Raw genomic sequence first — 22097 nt, 5'->3', positions numbered from 1 at the left:
AAGACACCACTGCTTCAAATCTGAACCCACTAAGGGCTAATCCTGGAGGAGGTTCTTCCGATGGGTTTGTTGTGTTGCAGACGTCGTGTGACTCACACAGAAAGTACACTCTGTGTTGTCTGTAGAGTGGACGCTGTATTGATTGAGCAGAGGGAAGATGAGGAAGTGTCAGACTGAGAAAGGATCCAGCTGCAGACTCTCAGGTCTGAGGGAAGAAGTGATTTAGTCCGACAGTCGGAGATTAGTTTTATCTCTGCTGTGATCCATCTCTCCTCCTGCAGCTTCTGTGCTACGAGACAACTGAATGACTCCTAAACACACCGTCTGTACACCCAGAAGTACAAGCTCAGACAAGTCCTTACACTAAAACTCTCCTTTTAACAGCTCACACTGCTGTCACTATAGTAGACCTAGTTTGTAGACGTTGATTGAAAAACAATCCAGTAAACGGCAAAGCTTTGATCCCAAAACCTTCTGCCTACGAGTCCAATAGGCTCCACCATCAACTACAACATTCTTCTCAGACACACCAAACCTCACAATAATCCTTCCTGTCCTTCTTTCAACTCTAAAATAAAACAATCAACACGTTGATTAGTTTAGCTGGTTGAAAAGAGGTTAAGGTCTAAGATTTCCAGACCTGATTCCACCTCGCCTTCAACCCAATGTCAACGTTAAAATCCTGATTATAGATCACTAATAGGGACATTGAGCTCATCTGCTCAATCCACTTCTTCTCACTCCTCTGGTCGGTCCACATCAAACTCAGAGTTAAGCCCAAAGCCAGTCTCAGAACCCGCTGGTTACCGACTACGAAATAGTCTCTGTGAGTCACAGTCATCTGTTTGGTCGTTGCTGCCATCCTTAATTAATTTAATCCCCTTGAGTCGGGCCAATTCATCTGTTTCTGGTGAGTCTCATAGTTTCATAGAGGCTTCACTCTGAACTACTTCAGCTGTATAGACCAAAATCTGGCTAATATTTGCAGTTGGCAGGTATTAAGTCAATCAAAATAGCATCATGATGCAGGTTTCTGGTGAGTCTCAGCTTCCCTGTAAAAAGAATGGTTCAAAGAGGCTTCACTCTGGCTTACTTCAGCTGTATAAACCGAGAACGATAAAAAACTCTTGCTATTATTAGCAGTTGTCAGGTCTTAAGTTGAAAAAAAACAGCATCATAATGCAGGTTTCTGGTGAGTCTCAGCTTCACTGTAAAAGTGAGTTTCATAGAGGCTTCAATCTGGCTTACCTCTGAATTATAAACCAGGAATAATAATACATTATTGCTTGTTAAAAAGCAGTTCAGTAAAATAGCATTGCAATGCAGATTTCTGGTGAGTCTCAGTTTCGCTGTAAAAGGTAAGCTTACAGAGGCTTCTCTCTTTGGCTTACTGCAGCTGTATAAACCAAATTCTTGCTAATATTTGAAATTGGTAGGTATCAAGTTAAGCAAAATAGGATCATAATGTCGGTTTTAGGTGAGTCTCAGCTTCACTGTCAAAAGTAGGTTTCACAGAGGCTTTACTCTGGCTTACTGGGAGATTATTATTATTATTTGCAGCTAGCAGGTCTTTAGTTGAGCAAAATACCATCATGATGCAGTTTTCTGGTGAGTCTCAGTTTTGCTGTTAATACTAAGTTACGCAGAGGCTTTTGGCTTACTCCAATTGGGCAAATCAGAAAGCTAAAAATATATTGCTTTTTTTTTGCTGTTGGTAGGTCTTAAGTTGAGCAAAACAGCACCATGATGCAGGTTTCTGGTGAGTCTCAGTTTCGCAGTAATAGTGAAATACACAGAGACTCCACTCTGGCTTACTCTGATGGGGCAAACCAGGAAAACAAGAAAAATCTTGCTTTTTAATTGCAGTTGGCAGGTCTTAAGTTCAGCAAAACAGCATCATGATGCAGGTTTCTGGTGAGTCTCAGCTACACTGTAAATAGTCAGTTTCACAGAGGCTCCACCTTGCCTTACCTCGATGGGGCAGAGCAGAAAAATGAAAAAAATCTAGCTTTTTATTTGCATATGGCAGGTCTTAAGTTGAGTGAATTAGCATCATGATGCAGGTTTCTAGTGAGTCTCAGCTTCGCTATAAAAAGTAAGCTTCACAGAGGCTTCACTTCAGTGGGGCAAACCAGGAAAAATAAAGACATCTTGCCAATATTTGCAATTGGCAGGTATTAAGTTGAGCAAAATATAAGCATAATGCAAGTTTCTGTTGAGTCTCAGTTTCACTGTTTCACAGAGGATCCACTCTGGCTTACTTCAGCGGCATAAACTGAGAAAACAAAAAATTAATCTTGCTTTTTAATTGCAGTTGGCAGGTCTTAAGTTCAGCAAAACAGCATCATGATGCAGGTTTCTGGTGAGTCTCAGCTACACTGTAAAGAGTCAGTTTCACAGAGGCTCCACCTTGCCTTACCTCGATGGGGCAGACCAGAAAAATGAAAAAAATCTAGCTTTTTATTTGCATATGGCAGGTCTTAAGTTGAGCGAATTAGCATCATGATGCAGTTTTCTAGTGAGTCTCAGCTTCGCTGTAAATAATAAGTTACACAGAAGATTCACTCTGGCTTACTTCAGCTGTGTAAACCAAATTCTTGATAATATTTGCAGTTGGCAGGAATTAGTTTAAGCAAAACGGCATCATGATGCAGGTTTCTGGTGAGTCTCAGTTTCACTCTAAGAAGTAGGTTTCACAGAGGCTTTACTCTGGCTTACGTCAGCTGTATAAACCAAAATCTTGCTAATATTTGCAGTTGGTAGGTTTCAACATAAGCAACACAGAATCATAATGCCGGTTTCTGGTGAGTCTCAGTTTCGCAGTAATAGTGAAATACACAGAGACTCCACTCTGGCTTACTCTGATGGGGCAAACCAGGAAAACAAGAAAAATCTTGCTTTTTATTTGCAGTTGGCAGGTCTTAAGTTCAGCAAAACAGCATCATGATGCAGGTTTCTGGTGAGTCTCAGCTACACTGTAAAGAGTCAGTTTCACAGAGGCTCCACCTTGCCTTACCTCGATGGGGCAAACCAGGAAAACAAGAAAAATCTAGCTTTTTATATGCATATGGCAGGTCTTAAGTTGAGCGAATTAGCATCATGATGCAGGTTTCCAGTGAGTCTCAGCTTCGCTGTAAATAATAAGTTACACAGAAGATTCACTCTAGCTTACTTCAGCTGTGTAGACCAAATTCTTGCTAATATTTGCAGTTGGCAGTTCTTGAGTTGAGCAAAACAGCATCATGATGCAGTTTTACAAGAAGTAAGAAGTCAAGCTTTGACAGGTTTATCTCAAGAGGAGAAAATTACTTCTAAAATGTTGTTTTTGTTGTTGAATGGAGGTCAAATTGACCTTATGATGCATTCCAAGGAGACAGGAAGTATAAACATGAATTGGCTTTTGTCACAAAATAAGCAGATTTGTTGCTCAAGTTCAAAATGTTGAACTTGCACGGACACATCACTGAAAAAAAAAGTCACAACTTTATGTAACCTCAATCCTGCTGCAAATTTGCTCCTTACCTTCAACTTTTCATGCAAATTCGCCACTTTTAAAACCCAGTTTGTTCGTTCTGACCTCATCTTTAGAGTGGGGTCAATGCCAGAAGGTAGACGGAAAGAAAGGTGGACAAATCTATAACTCTGTTTGATATTAAGCAAGCAAACTTGAGCTCAAACTGAAAGCAGGGAGGCACAAGAGGAGTCTTTTGTAGCGCTTACATCCTCTGTGGACATGCTTTATAAACACCAAACTGCCCTTTAAGTATGATTTGAATACAGCTTTAGGAGGATGGTGGTGCCATGAGAATGATTATGTCATTGACATCAGAATATCTGGGGACCACAAATACTCACAGCACGTTTCACTCGACTTCAGCTCGTTTTGGTCGATATTGTTTGAATAAATTCATTTTTAAATCATCTAACACCAAAAAGAAAAGCCAACCAGCCTGTCGACATGCCTGTAATGTTCTGCAGTTACTATCAAAGTGTGGATGTTTGTAGTCGCTCTCAAAGAACGGACAATGTGTGCATCGTTAACGCCTCAATGACATCCACCCCGGTCCAAACACTTGCATGGTTGTTAGCTGTTAAACACATCGCGTGCAGTAAGAAGTTCCTCGTTCGACTGCCAATCAGAACATGTTGATGTTACACCGTGTGGAGGATTTATCAAAGACGTTCTTTAAGAGTCTATATTTTCACCACTTTTTAAAAAGGAGATCCTGTAAATTTAAATACGTTTGTTTCTTTTTAATATTTCAGCTCTGACGTTAAAGTGAATGTACTGACCAACACATTTTACTGGACTCCTTTTGATACACAAACACACAGGCTGCGGTTTAAAGCAGAGCCGGAGTTTCTTTACAGTCTGAGAGCGTCCATTTCTCTCTCTTTTCTTCAATCATTAAGGAAGTGTCATGTTTGAGAATGCTCTGTGTCGTACCGTTGATGTCTTTGTGACTTTTGTAAATATGTGAAATATTGTGTATTTTCTGTGTATGATTTGTGTGTACATGTGTAAATACTTCTATAATTTATCTCACTTCTTGTACAATCGATCTTTAAACAGTCCTCTTTGTCTGTGTGTTCTGGTAATGTTGCATTAATCCACATGTGATATCTGTGGTGATTGATATTTCATTTTTCAGTGTGGAAAGAGGTTTCTTTTTGTAAAGTGAAATAAAGGAGTGCAGAAGATGGAGAGAGGGGTTGAGTTATTTTAGACGAGGTCTTTTGGTGTGAGATGGTTTTTAAAGCTCCAGTGAGGAACTTTGTGTTGGGTCAATTTTGGCACTCTTTGTGGAACACCATGGAGACACATTTCTTCCCTGTTCAGAGTTTCAAAGCAAGGTACATTCTTTCTAATATCAGCGTTGCTCCGCCTCTTCCCGTTGTACTGTTCTGAAGGCAAAAAATCCCACTCCTGGGCGCAGCCATTGTGCAGCCAGAGCCTGTGAAGCCACAGAAATTCTGTGGTTGCCACGGTTAAGAGCTCCACCCTACAGCTTAGTGTCACAAGACGCTGTGTGTCTTTTGAAGTTTCACTCTACGGCGGCTGTGAATCAAAGGAAACCAGGAAGTAAAACCCCGTTTTTTAAACTCTAATAACTAACGAAAAAGAAACTTTTCAGAAAAAGAGTCCTTGAACACAAAACAGTCAAATACTAACTACATATCACCACAGCATACGGATGTGAGAAACATTCGTACCACGTGTATTTATTTTTTAAAGTTTGACTGCTCCCCCATTCAAATGGATGGGGGAGACAGATTTTTTGGCCTATACTGCAGCCAGCCACCAGGGGGCAGTCACATTGCTGAAAGCTTCACCTCCAGCCGAGCGAGATGCACCCCTGATCTCGAGCTATTGGAATGAGTTGAATCTAAATACTTGAATCCAAAAGTTTATTCTGCCGTCACTTGAAAAATAACTTTCATTCGAATTGCCTTCGAAAGGAATCTTGGGACACGATGAGCCACAAAGTTTGCACCCCATGTATCCTTACGGCCAAATTCCACTAGATCCTTGTCTGGTCAGTCTCCGATCCGTCACAGCACCAGACCTGATAGGTTTCTATTCTAGTCAATGTGTTAACTTCCACTGGATCCAGAAGGATCAAACTTGCTTCTCTGAAGCAGGTCGGACCCCTCTTAAGCAATTCTAGAAGTTATGATCTATCTTTTAAACCTTCCACAAAGATTAAAGGAGGAACAAATCTAGATTTTTGAACGGAGGCAATTGGTGATTGCTGCCAAATTCGTCACAGCACCGGATCTGATAGGATCTATTCTAGTCAATGTGTTAACTTCCACTGGATCCAGCAGGATCAAACTTGCGTCTCTGATCCGGCAGATCGGAGTCCTCCGGATCAGATACACAAGACTTCTATTTTCACCGGATGCCGGAGCACGACGCATCGATCTCAGCAGAGCAGATGGAGCGGGACAGGAAGTCAGGTTTCACCAAAACAAAATGAAAACATCCGGTTAATTTTCAGAATAAAACACTCTGTGTTATCACCAGATCGTATTTCACTTAACTACAACAACAAACCAAAGTCTAGATGAGCGGAGCCAGGCCTGGAGTCAACAGGTCAGAGGTTTTCAGAGGACCAGAAAGACAACATGGAGGAGGAGAGGAGGAGAAGGAGAATCCTTGATTCAATGAGTACCGCGGGAAAACCTCGGTCACATGACTCAAGCTGTCCGGCGGTCCTGATCTGTGAAAATGCAACCGGTGGGTGTTGACGGACGAGAGAGCATGGAGCCGGGCCGGACACAGATCTGGTGGAAGTCCCGGGTTAGAATGCGTCCTTTAGAAGGTGCAGTCCCTGAAATGCGACGCATCATAATTGGACGGGCCTGTGATTGGCTGGTGACCTCTCCAGGGTTCACCCCGCCTCTCACCAAGGGACAGCTGGGGTCGACTCCAGCTACCCCCTGACCCCAAACTGGGTAAGCTTCATACATGATGAATACTTCTACCTCAGTTGAACTGTTATCATTTATATCACTGATCCAGTTCCACACAGACATCAGACAGATTCTATGTCAGAAATGTTAAAAAAATAAATCTCACAGAAAATCCAAAATTATTTGTTCAGGGCTTCATGAACCTAAACATAAATCTGTAAAGTGTTGCTTCAGGATTACACTTTGAATCTCAGCTTCATGATATTTAATCAACATTTATTTAAATGAGGTTTTATTACAAAAGCATTTATTACATTTAACATTTCAAAAATAGCAAAAGAGCAGAACATAACAGAGCATGTGCTGTACATCGTGATGCTTAAATTATCTATGACTTTAATGAAAATGACGTGTTACAGTAAAGGTGACACTGTCAGGAGATTTGTACATATATATATATATATAAAAAAACAACTTTTAAAAACCCCTAAAATAAATTAAAAGAAAGACATTTCAGACGAAGCTGTAAAAATATTTCTGTTTGTTTTGTCGACGCTGAAAATGAAGTAGAAAAATAAAACACCGAAACTTTGAATCATCAGAATAACCGGGAGTCGACTGAGAAAGAAAGGAACAATGAAGTCTTAAAATCTCTCCTTAATAAATCTTACATTCTGCATTTACAATAAAAAATTCAAGTATTTCCCCTCAGTGACATCCTGAGTCGTTTGACATGATACAAGAGCACAGAGAAAAGTTCAGCAGCTGAAAGGATCTCAAAGATTCGCTCCGTGTTTTCAGCTCTCTGCTCACATGTTGAATATCTGAACGGAGCAGGTTTCAAACTTTAACAGAGCGCGGAGACGTGAAGGGATCTTTAAGAGTCGAGCGGTAAAGTATGGACGACAAGTGAGACTTTGTTTCTGATCACCAACGAGCCTGAAGAACGACACCATCATGTGAGCCGTGGAGGAGTTTCTCACTGAATTAATTCAACAGTCTCTAATAAATGTCAAAAGAAAGAATCCAGGATTTAAGTCACCTCAGTTTCTCTCATTTTAATACTTCACTGACTTCCTGTTGGAGGCTTATGTTTGAATTGAAGGAAGAAGTGATGTCTGTGTCTCATTATTCTGGTTTAAATGAAAATATTTAAGGTTTATTTTTAGTATTTTTAAAGCAGTGTTCTCTTTAGAAAAACAAAACACCGGATTGCACCTTTAACCACGCCCAGTGATGATGTCACAGCGAGCTGACGCACCCTGAAGAACACGTCTACACCGCTGTGAACAACTTTAACCACCACAGGTCGACTGAACGAGAGTTTCAGTTATTATTTATCATCAGGTTTGATTTTATTACCTTTGAATGCTGCTATATTTACTTGTGGTCAAAATTATACTTAAGTGGAATAAAGGCCACTAAAAAATATTTTTTTGTTGTCTTACTTTTTAATAAAAATTCTAAATTTAATCGCAGAAAATTGAGATTGAACTCAAAATTCAGACTTTTTCCCGGAAAAGTTTAATTCCAGAATTCTGAATTTAATTCCGGAATTCTGCCTTTTTACTTCAGAATTCTAAGATTAATTTTGGAATTTCTACTTCTGTCTCAGGACTCTATGATTAAACTCAAAATTCTGCCTTTTTCCCCTGACAATTCTGAGTTTAATTCCAGAATTTTGAGTATAATTCCAGAATTCTGATATTAATTCCAGAATACTGAGTTTGATTCCAGAATTTTGAGTTTCATTCCAGAATCCTGAGTTTAGTTCCAGAATTCTGATATTGATTCGAGAATTCTGAGTTTAATTCCAGAATTCTGAGTTTCATTCCAGAATACTGATATTAATTCCAGAATACTTAGTTTCATTCCAGAATTCTGAGTTTCATTCCAGAATTCTGATATTGATTTGAGAATTCTGAGTTTCATTCCAGAATTCTGAGTTTAATTCCAGAATTCTGAGTGTAATTCCGAAATTCTGAGTTTAATTCCAGAATACTGAGTTTCATTCCAGAATTATGATATTATTTCCAGAATTCTGACATTCCCCCCCCCCCCAGAATTCTGAGATTAATTCCAAAATTCCTACTCCTGTTTTAGAATTCCATGATTAAAATTAAAAATTCTGACTTTTTTTTCCCCAGAATACTGAGTTTAATTCCAGAATTCTGATATTAATTCCAGAATCCTGAGTTTAATTCCGGAATTCTGAATTTAGACCCCGGAATTGTAAATTTAATTCCAAAATTACTACTCCCAAAATTCTATGATTAAACTCAAAATTCTGCCTTTCCCCCCTCTAGAATTCTGAGCTTAATTCCAGAATACTGACTTTTTCTTTCAGGATTCTGATTTTAATTCTGGAATGCTGACTCCTGTCTCAGAATTGTATGATTTAATTTGGAATTCTGACTTCAATATCAGGCGTTCAAGTTAATTTTTTCTCAGAATTTAATGAAAGTAATAACTTAAATCTTTGTAATCTGAGAATTTAGTTGAAAAAAGTCAGAATTTAAAAAATGTTAAATCTTTTTTTTCACTGGTTTAATCCCCTTATTTAAACTAAGAGACACTGAAGGAACTTAAACCTTAACTCTGGATTAAAAAAGCGAGAGGTGGAAACTGTCACACATTTGAACTAAGGCACTTCACTGCTAGCCGCTCAAACGTCTTGGATGCAAAAATAAAAACTCATCATTTACAGCTCTGATGACACTTTGTGGAAAAATATAGAAAAAATATGTCTTCAGATATTTGTGAAGTGAGGTGGTGATCAGTTCAGTTTGGTCGTGTCTGGCTGCGTTTATGGACACATGTTGTTTCTTTCCTTTTACTCCGAGGACTTTCAGGCAGAAACTCAAGCTACATCAGAGTTCATCAGAGTTCATCAGAGTTCATCAGAGTTCATCAGAGTTCATGAAAGAGTTACTGTGTCCCAGAACTGTCTCTGATCCTGATTTGCAGATAACATGGTGGGTCATTTGTCTTTGTCTTCATTGATTTGAAACATGAGACCTAATGATAACAGCAAACATGATCTGGTATGAACGTATTAAATATGATATCTCTGATTCTTAAAAAAGACGTTTTTGCATGGTGGTGTTTCTGCAGTCCTACCTACACTCCGCCCTCTGACTCTGAGCGGACCCCCGTCTCCTGCTAGAGCTCCTCGGTCTCAGACTGGACGGCCTCTCTCTGGTCTGCAGCAGAGTTCAGAGTGCTGAACTTGGCTTTACTCCGACTCATCATCTTCTTGGTTTCAGAGCTGAGCATGCTCCTCAGACAGTTCAGTCTGACCACACCGGTCTGCCCCGCAGAGACCAGCCAGGTGTGGCAGAGCATGTTAGGGTTAAAACGGACCTGACGGGAGAGAGAGAGAGAGAGTTAGAAACATCAGAGGTTGGTTCAATCTCTAAGCTGAGAAAACTTCAACAGCTTGACTTTAAACTGCAGATCTCTTCAGCCTTTTCACTACTTCACTACTTTAAAACAAGATATGTGATCAGTGGAAGGAAAACAATAAATGAAATACAACAAGAAAATGGCTCTAAAATGTAGGTTTGTCTAGAACTGAGAGAAAGCAGTTAAAAGGGACTCATTTCTAAGCTGTTGGCTAACACCAGCAGAGCTAGCACCACCAGCCTTCAGTCCTCCTTGCAGGTTAACGTCCTCATCCCTGTGCTGGTTCCTCATTGCTCTAATGGAGTGGTTATATCTCAGTTTAACCAGACACAGCCTACATACAACTTGAGATTACATACATACTTACAAACCACGCCACGCTATGAGATGCTATCTGTTATCTGTGCTTGTTTACATCCAGGTAGTAGAGCTTTATAGCATTAAAGCTAAGGCCTTTAACCAAGCTACAGCTCCAGCTAGTGGTGGCCGGCAGCGCTACAGCTTAGACACAAAATATGATCGGCATTCAAGGTGTACAATAATATAAATATTAATACTAATTAGGGATGTCAACAATTAATGAGTATTGATTCATTGACTGTTAAGAACTTACTGGAACACATTTTTTGTTTGGATTTTCTATCATGTTGAACAAACATCATGTGGTCTCATATTTGGTTCAGCTCTCAGGGAGGTGTTTAAAGCATGTTTGGATGTGAATCAGCTGACTGAAGGTATTGCTCACAGCGGAGACGCTCAGCTGAGTGACAGGTCTCCACGAGCGCTTTTTTCCTCTGACGCCAGACTGATTATGACCCGGTTGCGCTCCCGGCTGACACCTGACCGCGTTCACATGCTTATTTTTCTCATTAAGAACGAGTAGACAGAAAACTGGACACTGTGAGTCTGAAACATGTTTCTGTTCAGTTTCCTTGTTGAAGTCTGAGCCTTCACTTTTATGACTGTGTGTCCTTGGAGATTATGAGCCTGCTCCACACAATGATATTCAGTGTGTTTAACATTTTGAACACCTCAATACGATCCGTAGATATTCAATAATGTCAGTTATGTACATTGAGTCATGAAGAAAAAATTAGATTCAGGGGAAAAATGTATTTGGCATTGTTTTTGACATGGAAAACAAGTTTTTTTCAATGATTAATCGATAATTGATCGTTAACATTTCCAAAGATCGATCACAGAAAATACTTGAAATTTACATCCCTAATACTAATGTTTAGTTCTGGTGTCGCCTAGCAAGAATGACATGATTCAATTGACTAAACACACATATACCTCGTCTCATCACTACTACCCCTATCCCTCTCTCCAACACGGTCTCAGCAGATGTGTGACTAACATGAGTCTGGTTCTGCTGGAGGTTTCTGCCTGTTAAAGGAAGTTTATCCTCGCCGCTGACATAGAGTGGTCTAGACCTCCTATCTTTGTAGATAACATTTGTTGTGATTTTGCACTATACAAATAAAGATTGATTGATTGAGACCTAGTCCTAATAAAAGTCTGAACCTATAAAGAGGTTGTGTCACGTTTAATCAACAGGACATCTGGATAAACTGCAGTGGGCCGAGTATTGATCCCTGAGGGACTCCACATTTCATGTCGCCCTCGAAAGGATTGTTCTTGAAGTACTTATCTTGATGACTGCGTTTATTTCATCTTGATTTATCGTCGCCTTCACTTCACAATACTTTTATACACCTCATTATTTGTCCACTCCTCCCGCCTCTCAGTGACTCAGCTGTAGCTCTCAGTGAGTCAATATTATCGCCCCTCCTTCCCGTCTTTACCAGCGCTCATTTATCCCTCTCTTCATCACTATAAATCCTCCTGCTGTGCGTCTTCTTTTATTTTTTCTTCCTCCTCCTCTCCTCAGTCACTCTCTTCCCCCTTTTTTTCTAATCCATTTATCCCCCTCAGAAAAACAGCCAGTCAAAGAGTTGATGGTGTTTTGTTTTTGAGCGGTCCCGTGAAGTGCCCGTCCATCATCGCATCCCAGAGGGCAACGTGGCGGCGGCTCCCACTCAGCCTCTCTTAAAATTAAACACATCAAATCCTCAAATGGCTGCTCTCCATCTCCCCCTCCCTCCCTCCACCGAGGGTGACATTTTTCTCATTTTACACATCATTACATTCAGCCCGTCTTTATAGCTGCCCATCAGAGGAGGAGAAAGAAGAGGGAGGAGGACGACGCTCTGCTGCCATCTCTCACCTCTGTTTCCATTCTTGTGTTTATCTTCGTCACCCCTCCCACTACACGATTCTCCGCTGCAGGAGTCTGATGATACCCACGCTGTGTGTGTGTGTGTGTGTGTGTGTGTAAATACCTTGTGTAGTGCACCCAGTGTCATCTCATCCAGGTTCAGCTTCGCCTTCTGCTCAGTGTCACTCATGCGTTTCCACACGGCTCGCTTCTCGCTTCCTGTGAATGTCAGCTGAGAGAGGAAGACAACAATGATTGTTAAAGAAATCAAACGTTAAGAACATTATTATGATATTTGAGAATTGATCAATTTCAAGTCCACACAAACAGTTTTTCATGAATTCATTTTTCACTAAGTTTAAAGTCATTTTAAGTGTTTTTAATGAATAAAAAGGTCCAGCGGCTTTTAAAGATCCATCCATTATCTTGACCGCTTATCCCGTTAGGCGTCACGGGGGGCTGGAGCCTGTACCAGCTGGCTTCGGGCGGAAGGCAGGGTACACCCTGGACAGGTCGCCAACCTATCACAGGGCTAACCCAGAGAGACAGACAACCATTCACACACACACACTCACACCTACGGGGCAATTTAGAGTGATCAATCAACCTGGTGAGCATGTTTTTGGACTGTGGGAGGAAGCCGGAGTTCCCAGAGATAACATGCAAACTCCACACAGAAAGGCACCTGCCCGGCCGGGTATTCGAACCAGGAACCTTCTAGCTGTGAGGCAACAGCGCTACCTACTGCAGCCGCTTTTAAAAGGTACATCTTCAAAATCTAGTATTGATTTATTTGTGATCCATGACTTATGACAGGGTTGGAGAATGAGGAACATTTCCTTTTTCTGTCAGTGAATATGAGCTGTTGTAGGACTCAAATCGAGTAAATCTCAGAAGCTCTTTGGAAACTGATACAGACATAAAAACCCTCAATCTGAGACTGAGGTAAAACTCTAGAACGTTTCAGCATCAAGCCTTCATCAGCTCATCTGACAGGCACAGAGGGTGACAAGCAAGTCCTGTTTTCTTTTGCACTGTATGAACTAGGATGACCTAAGAGAGTAATTGTTTGTTGAAACCACTCGTGCAAAGCCGGAAACAATCCAGAGGCCAGACCAGCAGAAACTATTAAAGTCTGATGAGTTTAATTTTGTCTCAAATGGCTGTAAAAGGAAAACACAACAGTCTGTTTAAGGAGGGTTGTTCTGAGTAGAGAGAGGGGGAAGACATGCAGCACAAGCCAAGAGTCGAACCTGCGACCGCTGCGACGAGGACAATAACCTCTGTTCATGGGGCGCACACTTAGACTGTTACTGACCATCTCTCTCTCTCTTCATCTCCCTCTATCCCTCTCTCCAACTCAGTCGTAGCAGATGTCTGTCTAACATGAGTCTGGTCCTGCTGGAGTTTTTTTTTCTATTAAATTCAAACACCTCCTGAAGACAATGTGATGATTCCCTATAACGAGGGCTGACTTGGGCTTGGACCAGCTCTTAGTTATGCTGCTATAGGCTTAGACTGACGGGGGAACTGACACACTGGGATCCTGTCTTTCCTTCTCTCCACCGTGACATAGTTCACCTGCGGACTGTGATCCCTCCCTGTCCCATTAAAGTTACTAACCACAGACCTTTCTGGAGTTCCTGAGCTCCCTTGTCTCGTAGGTTTGCTCTGGATCTCTGCTGCTGTGGACGTGCCAGACTCCAGCTGCTATACTACAATACTATCATCTCTTTCTCTCCAACATGGTCTCAGCAGATGTGTGTCTAACATGAGTCTGGTCCTGCTGGAGGTTTCTGCCTGTTAAAGGAAGTTTGTCCTTGCCACTGTAACTTGCTAAATGCTGCAAAGTGCTCTGCTCATGGTGGATTAAGATGAGATCAGACTGAGTCCGGTCTGTAAGATGGGACTGGATCTGATCCGGTCTTGATGTTGGGTCTTTGTTAATAATAGAACATAGAGTACGGTCTAGACCTGCTCTGTTTGGAAAGAGTCTGAGGAGAACATTTGTTGTGATTTGGCGCTTTATAAATAAAGATTGATTGATACAATCTAATGAAGTATCTGTGCTGTGTTCTTATTTAAGTTTCTCTTTTATATTTTATCTGCAGACATTTATTTTCTGCCTTTAATGACTTTGATTAATTTAAAGTGATCACTATCTGTTGAGTCTACGCACCATGTTGTTGTCCGTGAGGTGGAGGAAGTACTTCTTTGCAGCTTCTTTGTATTTACGGACACACAGAGAGGGGTTTTTATTCCTCCTGGCTCTCCCTCTTCCTCCTCTGTTTTCATTACTGTTCCCGTTTCCTCCTTCAGATCCGTTCAGCCCTTCTGTCTCTCCTCCTTCCTCCTCCCCCTCCTCATCTTCCACTCCTCCCGTCTCTGGATTTGCTTCTGTAGCTGTATCATAAGGCACCATGGATGTGAGGTAGACGGGCTGCAGAGATATGAGGAGGGGACGGTCATGTAAGGGATTTTAATCCAGGGGGAGGATTGTAAAATGTGGGTTTGGTAGAAAGAAATTACAAAAATTATGATCCCTGAATAAAAGTGATTTGACATCAGAGAGAGAGAGAGAGAGAGAGAGAGAGAGAGAGAGAGAGAGAGAGAGAGAGAGAGAGAGAGAGAGAGACAGAGAGAGAGAGAGAGAGAGAGAGAGAGGAGGGGATAAAATAAAGCATGTAATTTCAAACTCACGAATCGTCGGTCTTTGGTGCGTTTGAGGTACTGTGGGGAGTGGTATATGTGCGGTAACAGGGCGAGTATCACCTCACCAAGGCTGTCTGCTGTCACCAGAGTGTTCAACCAATCAGAGTAGGATATGGACTGCAAAGACACACACACAGAACTTCCATCACATGTTTGCATCTCTGACAAGAATTACATCATGCTCTCAATTCATGGACTTCCAGGAGTGCAGAGTGAATCTGTCTTTAACACTCCACGGCTGACTCAGAGGAGGAAGAGGATGACTGAAGGATGGAGACTCACCCACAGAGTGCCCGTCCTTGGAATTGCAAACACGGTGCGCATGTTGTGGTCAGAGTAATGAACGCCGTGTGAGCCACTCCTGTGAAGAAAGATCAAATCGTTACAGACGGTACGGTATTCCACGTCTGTGAAGGCTCTATTAATGCTGAACTATATATACAGGTTTAGGAGCAACACATGCTGCCATCCAGACAATGACGTCTTCAGGGAGACAATGCCAATCCACATTCTGCACGTATAAGAGTCCAGGTGCTGAACTGGCCTGCCTGCAGTTCTGACTTGAAAACATTTAAAAAGATCATGAAAGGAAAAACAGGACCCTGAGCTGTTGATAATCTTAAAACTGTACAAAATTACATGACTTTGAAAATGTAAAGCTCCTCACAAGGTACTGAAACCTATAACAGAATTTTTAAGGAACTCTTAAACAGCCCAAACTGTAGAGAAGGACATATCTGATACAGAAAGTTTCTGACCCTGATTTGGAAACAAAATTTCTTTGAGTGCTAATCTAATTAATCATCCTGTGTTGCTATTTTAATTTATTTTCTTTGTGTTGTTGTTGCATCAGTTGTTGAATTTCTGTCCTTAAAGCTGGGGTTGGTAATCAGATTTAGATACACTTTTTGTTATACTGGTTAAAATGATCTTTATGTCCTGATTGCAATCAATACATAATGTGTTCTTAAAAAAGAGTGAAAAAAAGTTGCTATCTACAGCCGGAGTAAACCTGGGAAAACACCAACCAATCACCGTTTTTTGGCTCCCCAAATTTTAAACCAATCAAATCCCGTCCTGCCGTTCTGCCCTCCTCCTGCGCGTACATTTCCCCGGCGTGCACTCCTCTGAGTCCCCGTCTCCTGCCTCTGCTTCCCCTGACTCTACTGACTGCCCCTCTCGCTCGTCCTCGGGCCTGTCCCCTCTGACCTGATGAGGTGCTTTGCTCAGGACTGTAGTCCGGATCAGAGTCTAAAAAGCTCTCACCAACAAGCAGAAGAATGAATGACGTTCAGTAAGTCCTACAGAAAATATATATGTACTGTAGTGTCCGTCCGTACGCTGTAGTGATGACGAGCCGATTCGTGAACACGTTGAGCTTTAATAACCGGTCACTGTCGGCCGTTACCACGCCAACCAACAACAATCAATGTTTGAATGAATGAAGAACTTCTCCTCTTGTCTCTCCTCTCTCCTGCTCTCACACTCTACACCTCTCCTGATGCCTTCACTGACCGTCAACACTGTAGGAATTAAGAACATCTACACTGAACAGGTTTAACAAACAGTAGAGTTGTTACAGTATTATATATGTGTTATAACTTTTCTCCTGATATCGTGTCACCAGTACAACTGGATAATGCTAGCATGACAGTTGTGAGTGCTAACAGCAGCCATGTTTGTTTGTGTTTTTAACTTTCACTATGATAATGTTTTGGTGAGGACCGGTTTTGAATCAGTCACCATCATATGGTCGAGAATCAGCGGCGCTCGTGCATGTGAGCGGGGGGGGCGTCGTTTTGGAGGAGCTCCGAGGGAGGAGGGGAGGGGTTAGACGGAGTCATGAGGAAAAGCTACATTCAAATTCATGCTGGTTTTCCGAGACAGCCAACCCTAGCTTTAAGCTTTCATGCACCTTTAAAAAACACCTGGAGTTGGCCTCCAAAGCAGAGGGAGAACAAAAGCATGCTCTGTGAAGATGCTGCATGTTAAGTTATGAGTTATTTAAGTCCTGGATGCAGAGAGGTGTTGCATTCTTTGGCATATTTGAGGCTGCACATAACAGACTAATTAAAACTAATGAATAATTTCAGTCATAAATCTCTTCTGTAACCTCGAGCTGTGGAAGTAAAACTTGTTCTGGGACAGAGAGGAGGTTATGGTCTTACGCTGCGTAGGCGTTGTCCTGAGCCCACAGGATGCCGGGTGCGTTCAGCGGCCAGCAGACTTCGTTGCTCAGGTGACGTTTCTGAACCGTGATTGGATCGTCAAGCCTCCTCAGATCCCAGGTCTTCACGTACCGGTCCTCTCCTGCCGTCACCAACAAGTTCCTGAGAGACAGAGATTTACAGACTTTAGCAGACTCAAAGCTTTTGGAGTCTAACTTAGTGTTTTACATCAAACTATGCTTTAAAGGTGACATATCATGCAAAATGGACTTTTTAATGGTTCTCTACCTGAAATATGTGTACCTGTCTACAAACCCCCCGAGAATGAAAAAAATCCATTCTGCCCCTGTTCTGATTTCTCCACCTTTCTGTAAATGTGTGCTGAAACCAGCCGTTTCAGACTTCAGTGTTTTTGTTACGTAACAACAATATCCGGTCTGTCACGGAGTCAGAGCTCGGAGCTTGTTCAGCCCATAGACTGTATAAAATACAACTCAACCCCTCCTCCGTTTTTCATTCCCTGCACAAATGTGTGCTAACAAGGAGCTTAGGAGGGAGGCATGCTAGTTGTAGGCTGTCTTAATAAACACAAAGGTCGGTTTTACTCCCCACGTCTGCAGATTTGAAGATCTAGTGGATGGTTTTTATTTACCATGGATAAGTGCTAGCGCTAGTTAGCATAGCTACATAGCTACATGTCGTAGCTGTAGCTGTGTACCAAGACACACGTCGACATACTGACAAATAAAACAACAAGAAACACAGAATCTGTGACCAATCCTTCATAAAAGGTCCTGCTGCCTTTCTGGCAGAGGTCGGTTTTACTCCCCACGTCTGCAGATTTGAAGATCTAGTGGATGATTTTTATTTATCATGGATAAGTGTTAGCGCTAATTAGCATAGCCACATAGCTACATGTTCGTAGCTGTGTACCAAGACACACGTCGACATACTGATAAATAAAACAACAAGAAACACTAAATCTGTGACCAATCCTTCAGAAAGGTCCTGCTACGGGCGCCTCTCCGTCAAGATCAGATTCTTGATCAGATTCAGAGGGTTGAAGTAACGTGATCTCTGAGCAGCCGTGTATATTCAGCCAACATGTAAACATTAGATCAACGTGCCGGACAGCCGAGGCACATCCACTTCCTGAGGGGGCGTGGTCAGAGAGAAAACAGAGTGTTCTGAGGAGGACTGAAGAAGAGGGCTTTTCAGGCATGCCAAAACCTGATTTCAAAGTGTTTTTTTGAGCATAAACTTTAAAGACATGTTTTGGGGACCTCTTAGACCAATATATATTGATGAAAAAAGCGTGATATGTCACCTTTAACCAAACACAGCCCACATTTATTCCTCCAGAGCAAACAGTCTGCTATAGAGGAATAACAGACCTCGAGATGCCAGAATCAACCAATCAGAAGTGTTTATGTCACACAGCTGTGATGATACAAATTTAAAATGTGTCCTCTACATTTCTGAGAACTGTACTCTCAGCATTACTCAAACACCGCTCGTTCTGTGGAGTCAGAGAAGCTGTATGAATCATTTCTGCGTCTGGTTGTCAGCATCTTTAAAGTGAGAGTGCAGGTTTTCCTCCCGCTGCACATCAGGAGCAGATTAAAAGAAAAAAAGGAGGAGGCTCTCAGGGTGGATGACATCGTACGCAGAATTAAAAAAAAGTCAATTTCTCCCCGGGATATTACTCCGGTCCTCGTGCTGACTCGCCCGGCCCGTCAGTGAACCCTTGTAGCAGACTCTCGGGATGTAAATGACCCTCAATCTTCCCTCCTCGTCTCCCACATTCATCACCTGAGCGGTGAAGCAGAGACACTTTTAAGAGTCGAGGGCTGAAGTAAAATGTTGAGCGATGACCTTTTATTACCCATCAGACACGCGAGGTCAGCGCTCAGCTCTCGGTTCCGTTCAGAGAGAATCAAGGTTCAGGATGTTCTCACTTTAAGAAAGTTTTCAGCAGGAAATAAGAATTCAAGTTCAATATTTCCTCGTTTGGAAAGTTGATGACAAACTCTGAAGCAGTTCCAGGAGTTTTTGATTTATGAGTTAAACTTTTCACAAGTCTTAAAGCAGAACAAATGTAGAGTTTTGAATGGAGGTGATTTGGTGGTTGCTGACAGTGTTACAGCCAGATTCCACCAGATTCATGTCCGGTCCGTCTCTGATCCGTCACAGCACCGGATCTGATAGGTTTCTATTCTAGTCAATGTGTTAACTTCCACTGGATCCGCTCCAGTGGAAGTTAACGAGGCAAGGCAACCCCGCCCCTCGCCCCTGACGTAAGCAGTTTGCAGTTCTAGACCAGCAAAGAGTTGGAGCGGCTCTGGAACTGGTTTTACCAGCCGGGGAGCCGGTTCATTCGCAGTTGAAACACGAAAAAACAGTTCTCAATTGAGCGGCGGCTCTGAACCGGCCCTGAAACTACCTCTGTCGAAAAGGGGTAACAGACGCTGCTCAGCACAAGTTTCAGTAAACCCTGGTTTAGACTTCTGCATCGAATTGACGGCGTAACAATCTTCAGTAGGGGTTGGTTGTCACACGGGTTGGTTGGCACACTCGTTACATCTTGCCACCAGAGGGCGCTGTCTCTCAAATTAGGGTTTGGACATTTCCAGAATTAGGATCAGAGCTCACCCACATAGTCTTCTCTGGAGCAAGACAGCTGAACTTGAGGTGAGAGGACTTTTTGTGTTTTTCATGTCAAATTGTAAATATTCAGCTCCTCAGTATTTTTCTTCTAGGCTTTCAAACGATGGGTTTATAACAAAACTAGTGTTACCCTTACAAAGTGTGAGGGGAAGGCTATAGTTTAGATTTTTATTAGCTAGCTAAGTACTTGTTAGATTGTTGTTAGCCTTGATGCTAGCAAAAAAAATTGGTTGGTCGTCACATTCTCTTTGGGGTTGGTTGTCACATGTAACAACCAACCCCTATGTTGGCAAAATCATGCATGGTGAAATTAGTTGGAGTGACAACCAACCCCTATGTGTGTGACAACCAACCCCTATGTGTGTGACAACCAACCCCTATGTGTGTGACAACCAACCCCTATGTGTGTGACAACCAACCCCTATGTGTGTGACAACCAACCCCTATGTGTGTGACAACCAACCCCTATGTGTGTGACAACCAACCCCTATGTGTGTGACAACCATCCCCATAGTGTGTGACAACCATCCCCATAGTGTGCGACAACCAACCCCATAGTGTGTGACCACCGACCCCATAGTGTGTGACAACCATCCCCATAGTGTGCGACAACCAACCCCATAGTGTGTGACCACCGACCCCATAGTGTGTGACAACCAACCCCATAGTGTGTGACAACCAACCCCATAGTGTGTGACAACCATCCCCATAGTGTGCGACAACCATCCCCATAGTGTGTGACAACCAACCCCTATGTATGTGACAACCATCCATATAGTGTGTGACAACCAACCCCATAGTGTGTGACAACCATCCCCATAGTGTGCGACAACCAACCCCATAGTGTGCGACAACCAACCCCATAGTGTGTGACAACCAACCCCATAGTGTGTGACAACCAACCCCATAGTGTGTGACAACCATCCCCATAGTGTGTGACAACCAACCCCATAGTGTGACAACCATCCCCATAGTGTGACAACCAACCCCATAGTGTGTGACAACCATCCCCATAGTGTGTGACAACCAACCCCATAGTGTGTGACAACCATCCCCATAGTGTGTGACAACCAACCCCATAGTGTGACAACCATCCCCATAGTGTGACAACCAACCCCATAGTGTGTGACAACCATCCCCATAGTGTGTGACAACCAACCCCATAGTGTGTGACAACCATCCCCATAGTGTGTGACAACCAACCCCATAGTGTGTGACCACCGACCCCATAGTGTGTGACAACCATCCCCATAGTGTGTGACAACCATCCCCATAGTGTGCGACAACCAACCCCATAGTGTGTGACAACCAACCCCATAGTGTGACAACCAACCCCATAGTGTGTGACAACCAACCCCATGATGTCAGAGTGTCTTTGATAGTTAATTGCCTCTTTTTTACAATGAGTTGGAAAATGAGAGGGATACACATTTAAAGCCAACACCTTAAGCTTCAATTTAATGTAGGAATGACTATTGAAAGATGTTTTGATGATGAGCAATCATCATCAAAGCATCAGCATCAGCATCAGCTCCCAGGTGAGGTCAGGGGGAAAAGGTTTACCTGGAGGCCGGGCAGAACCCCAGAGCTCGGACTGCGTTGTCGTGAGCCAGGAAGCATCGATAAGGAAGCAAGCTGAGTGACGCGTCAGGCTCTCGCACTCGCAGCAACCCGGTCTTGGTGGACAAATCCCACAGACCTACCACACCTGGAGAGAAACACAGAAGAAGAACAGATAAATCACAGATACTGCTGGTTTGTGCTTCAACAAAGAAGAGAAGAAGAAGAAGAACTGAAGTAAAGGAGGTGAAAGAAGAACACAGATTGAAAACCTGAGGCGATGCAGACGGAGTGTTTGTTTTTCTTTCTCCAAATGAAGCTATTAATCACGAGCATCTCACAGAAATCAATTCATACCATCATAGAATCCAATAACCATTATATTGTGTGGTTTCTCAGGCAGCCAATCCATAGACAGGACCTGTCCGCTCCTCTCATGGCGAGGGTCTTTGAAGGAGCCCAGCTTCAGAGTTAGCACTGCCTCTGCCTGCAGAGAACAACAGAGGGAGGAAACATCACAGCTTTAACAACGTGAAAACAAAGACTTCTCTGGGATGTCTTAAACTTTACACAAACATTAAGTTTAAACCAGAGAGAGGTAGAATTTAAATAGTTGAAAAAGCACATTTAAAGAGGAGCATACCTGGAATATCTGCAACTGTTGGTCGTCTTTTCCTGCAGAGAGAAACACAGATCACTCTGTTAGTGTTCAGTAGAAGTCCTAATGAACCTTTTTTCCACTGTAATCACCATAAACCTCACTTTTAAGTCATTTCCCCATGAGAAGACCCGCTGAGGACTTCAGGTTCTGATTTACAGTGAACACTTTGTTGGTCCCACCTCGTCTCTGTCAGCTTCAGGTGTAAACTCTGTGTTTAGGTTTTGCTAATTGGTAGTAAGCCTAATCAGCAGCTAACTGCTAATGAGGTCTTTCCTGAGGGTCATTC

General features: G+C 42.4%; 1 protein-coding gene across 5 annotated transcripts in view; it reads right to left on the bottom strand.

Moving 5' to 3' along the window:
• Positions 1-6676: 6676 nt before the first annotated feature.
• Positions 6677-22097, bottom strand: part of gtf3c2 (general transcription factor IIIC, polypeptide 2, beta) — a 38802-nt gene continuing 23381 nt past the window's right edge. For 3 of the 5 annotated variants that reach the window (XM_034699471.1, XM_034699468.1, XM_034699472.1), the window contains 9 exons: positions 21794-21825; positions 21508-21637; positions 21154-21298; positions 16924-17085; positions 15038-15116; positions 14744-14872; positions 14223-14483; positions 12168-12275; positions 6677-9780 (listed from right to left, as the gene is read on the bottom strand). In XM_034699471.1, coding sequence (XP_034555362.1) covers positions 9580-9780; positions 12168-12275; positions 14223-14483; positions 14744-14872; positions 15038-15116; positions 16924-17085; positions 21154-21298; positions 21508-21637; positions 21794-21825 — 1247 coding nt within the window. In that variant the 3' untranslated portion in view covers positions 6677-9579. The remainder of the gene's footprint in view (positions 9781-12167; positions 12276-14222; positions 14484-14743; positions 14873-15037; positions 15117-16923; positions 17086-21153; positions 21299-21507; positions 21638-21793; positions 21826-22097) is intronic. The other 2 variants (XM_034699469.1, XM_034699470.1) reach the window with 2 other exon arrangements.

Source organism: Notolabrus celidotus, chromosome 13 (genome assembly GCF_009762535.1).
Source record: "Notolabrus celidotus isolate fNotCel1 chromosome 13, fNotCel1.pri, whole genome shotgun sequence".
In the NCBI taxonomy this organism is placed as follows: Eukaryota; Metazoa; Chordata; class Actinopteri; order Labriformes; family Labridae; genus Notolabrus; species Notolabrus celidotus.
Note: the sequence above shows the minus strand (reverse complement) of the source record. Positions and strands in the feature narration are given on the sequence as shown.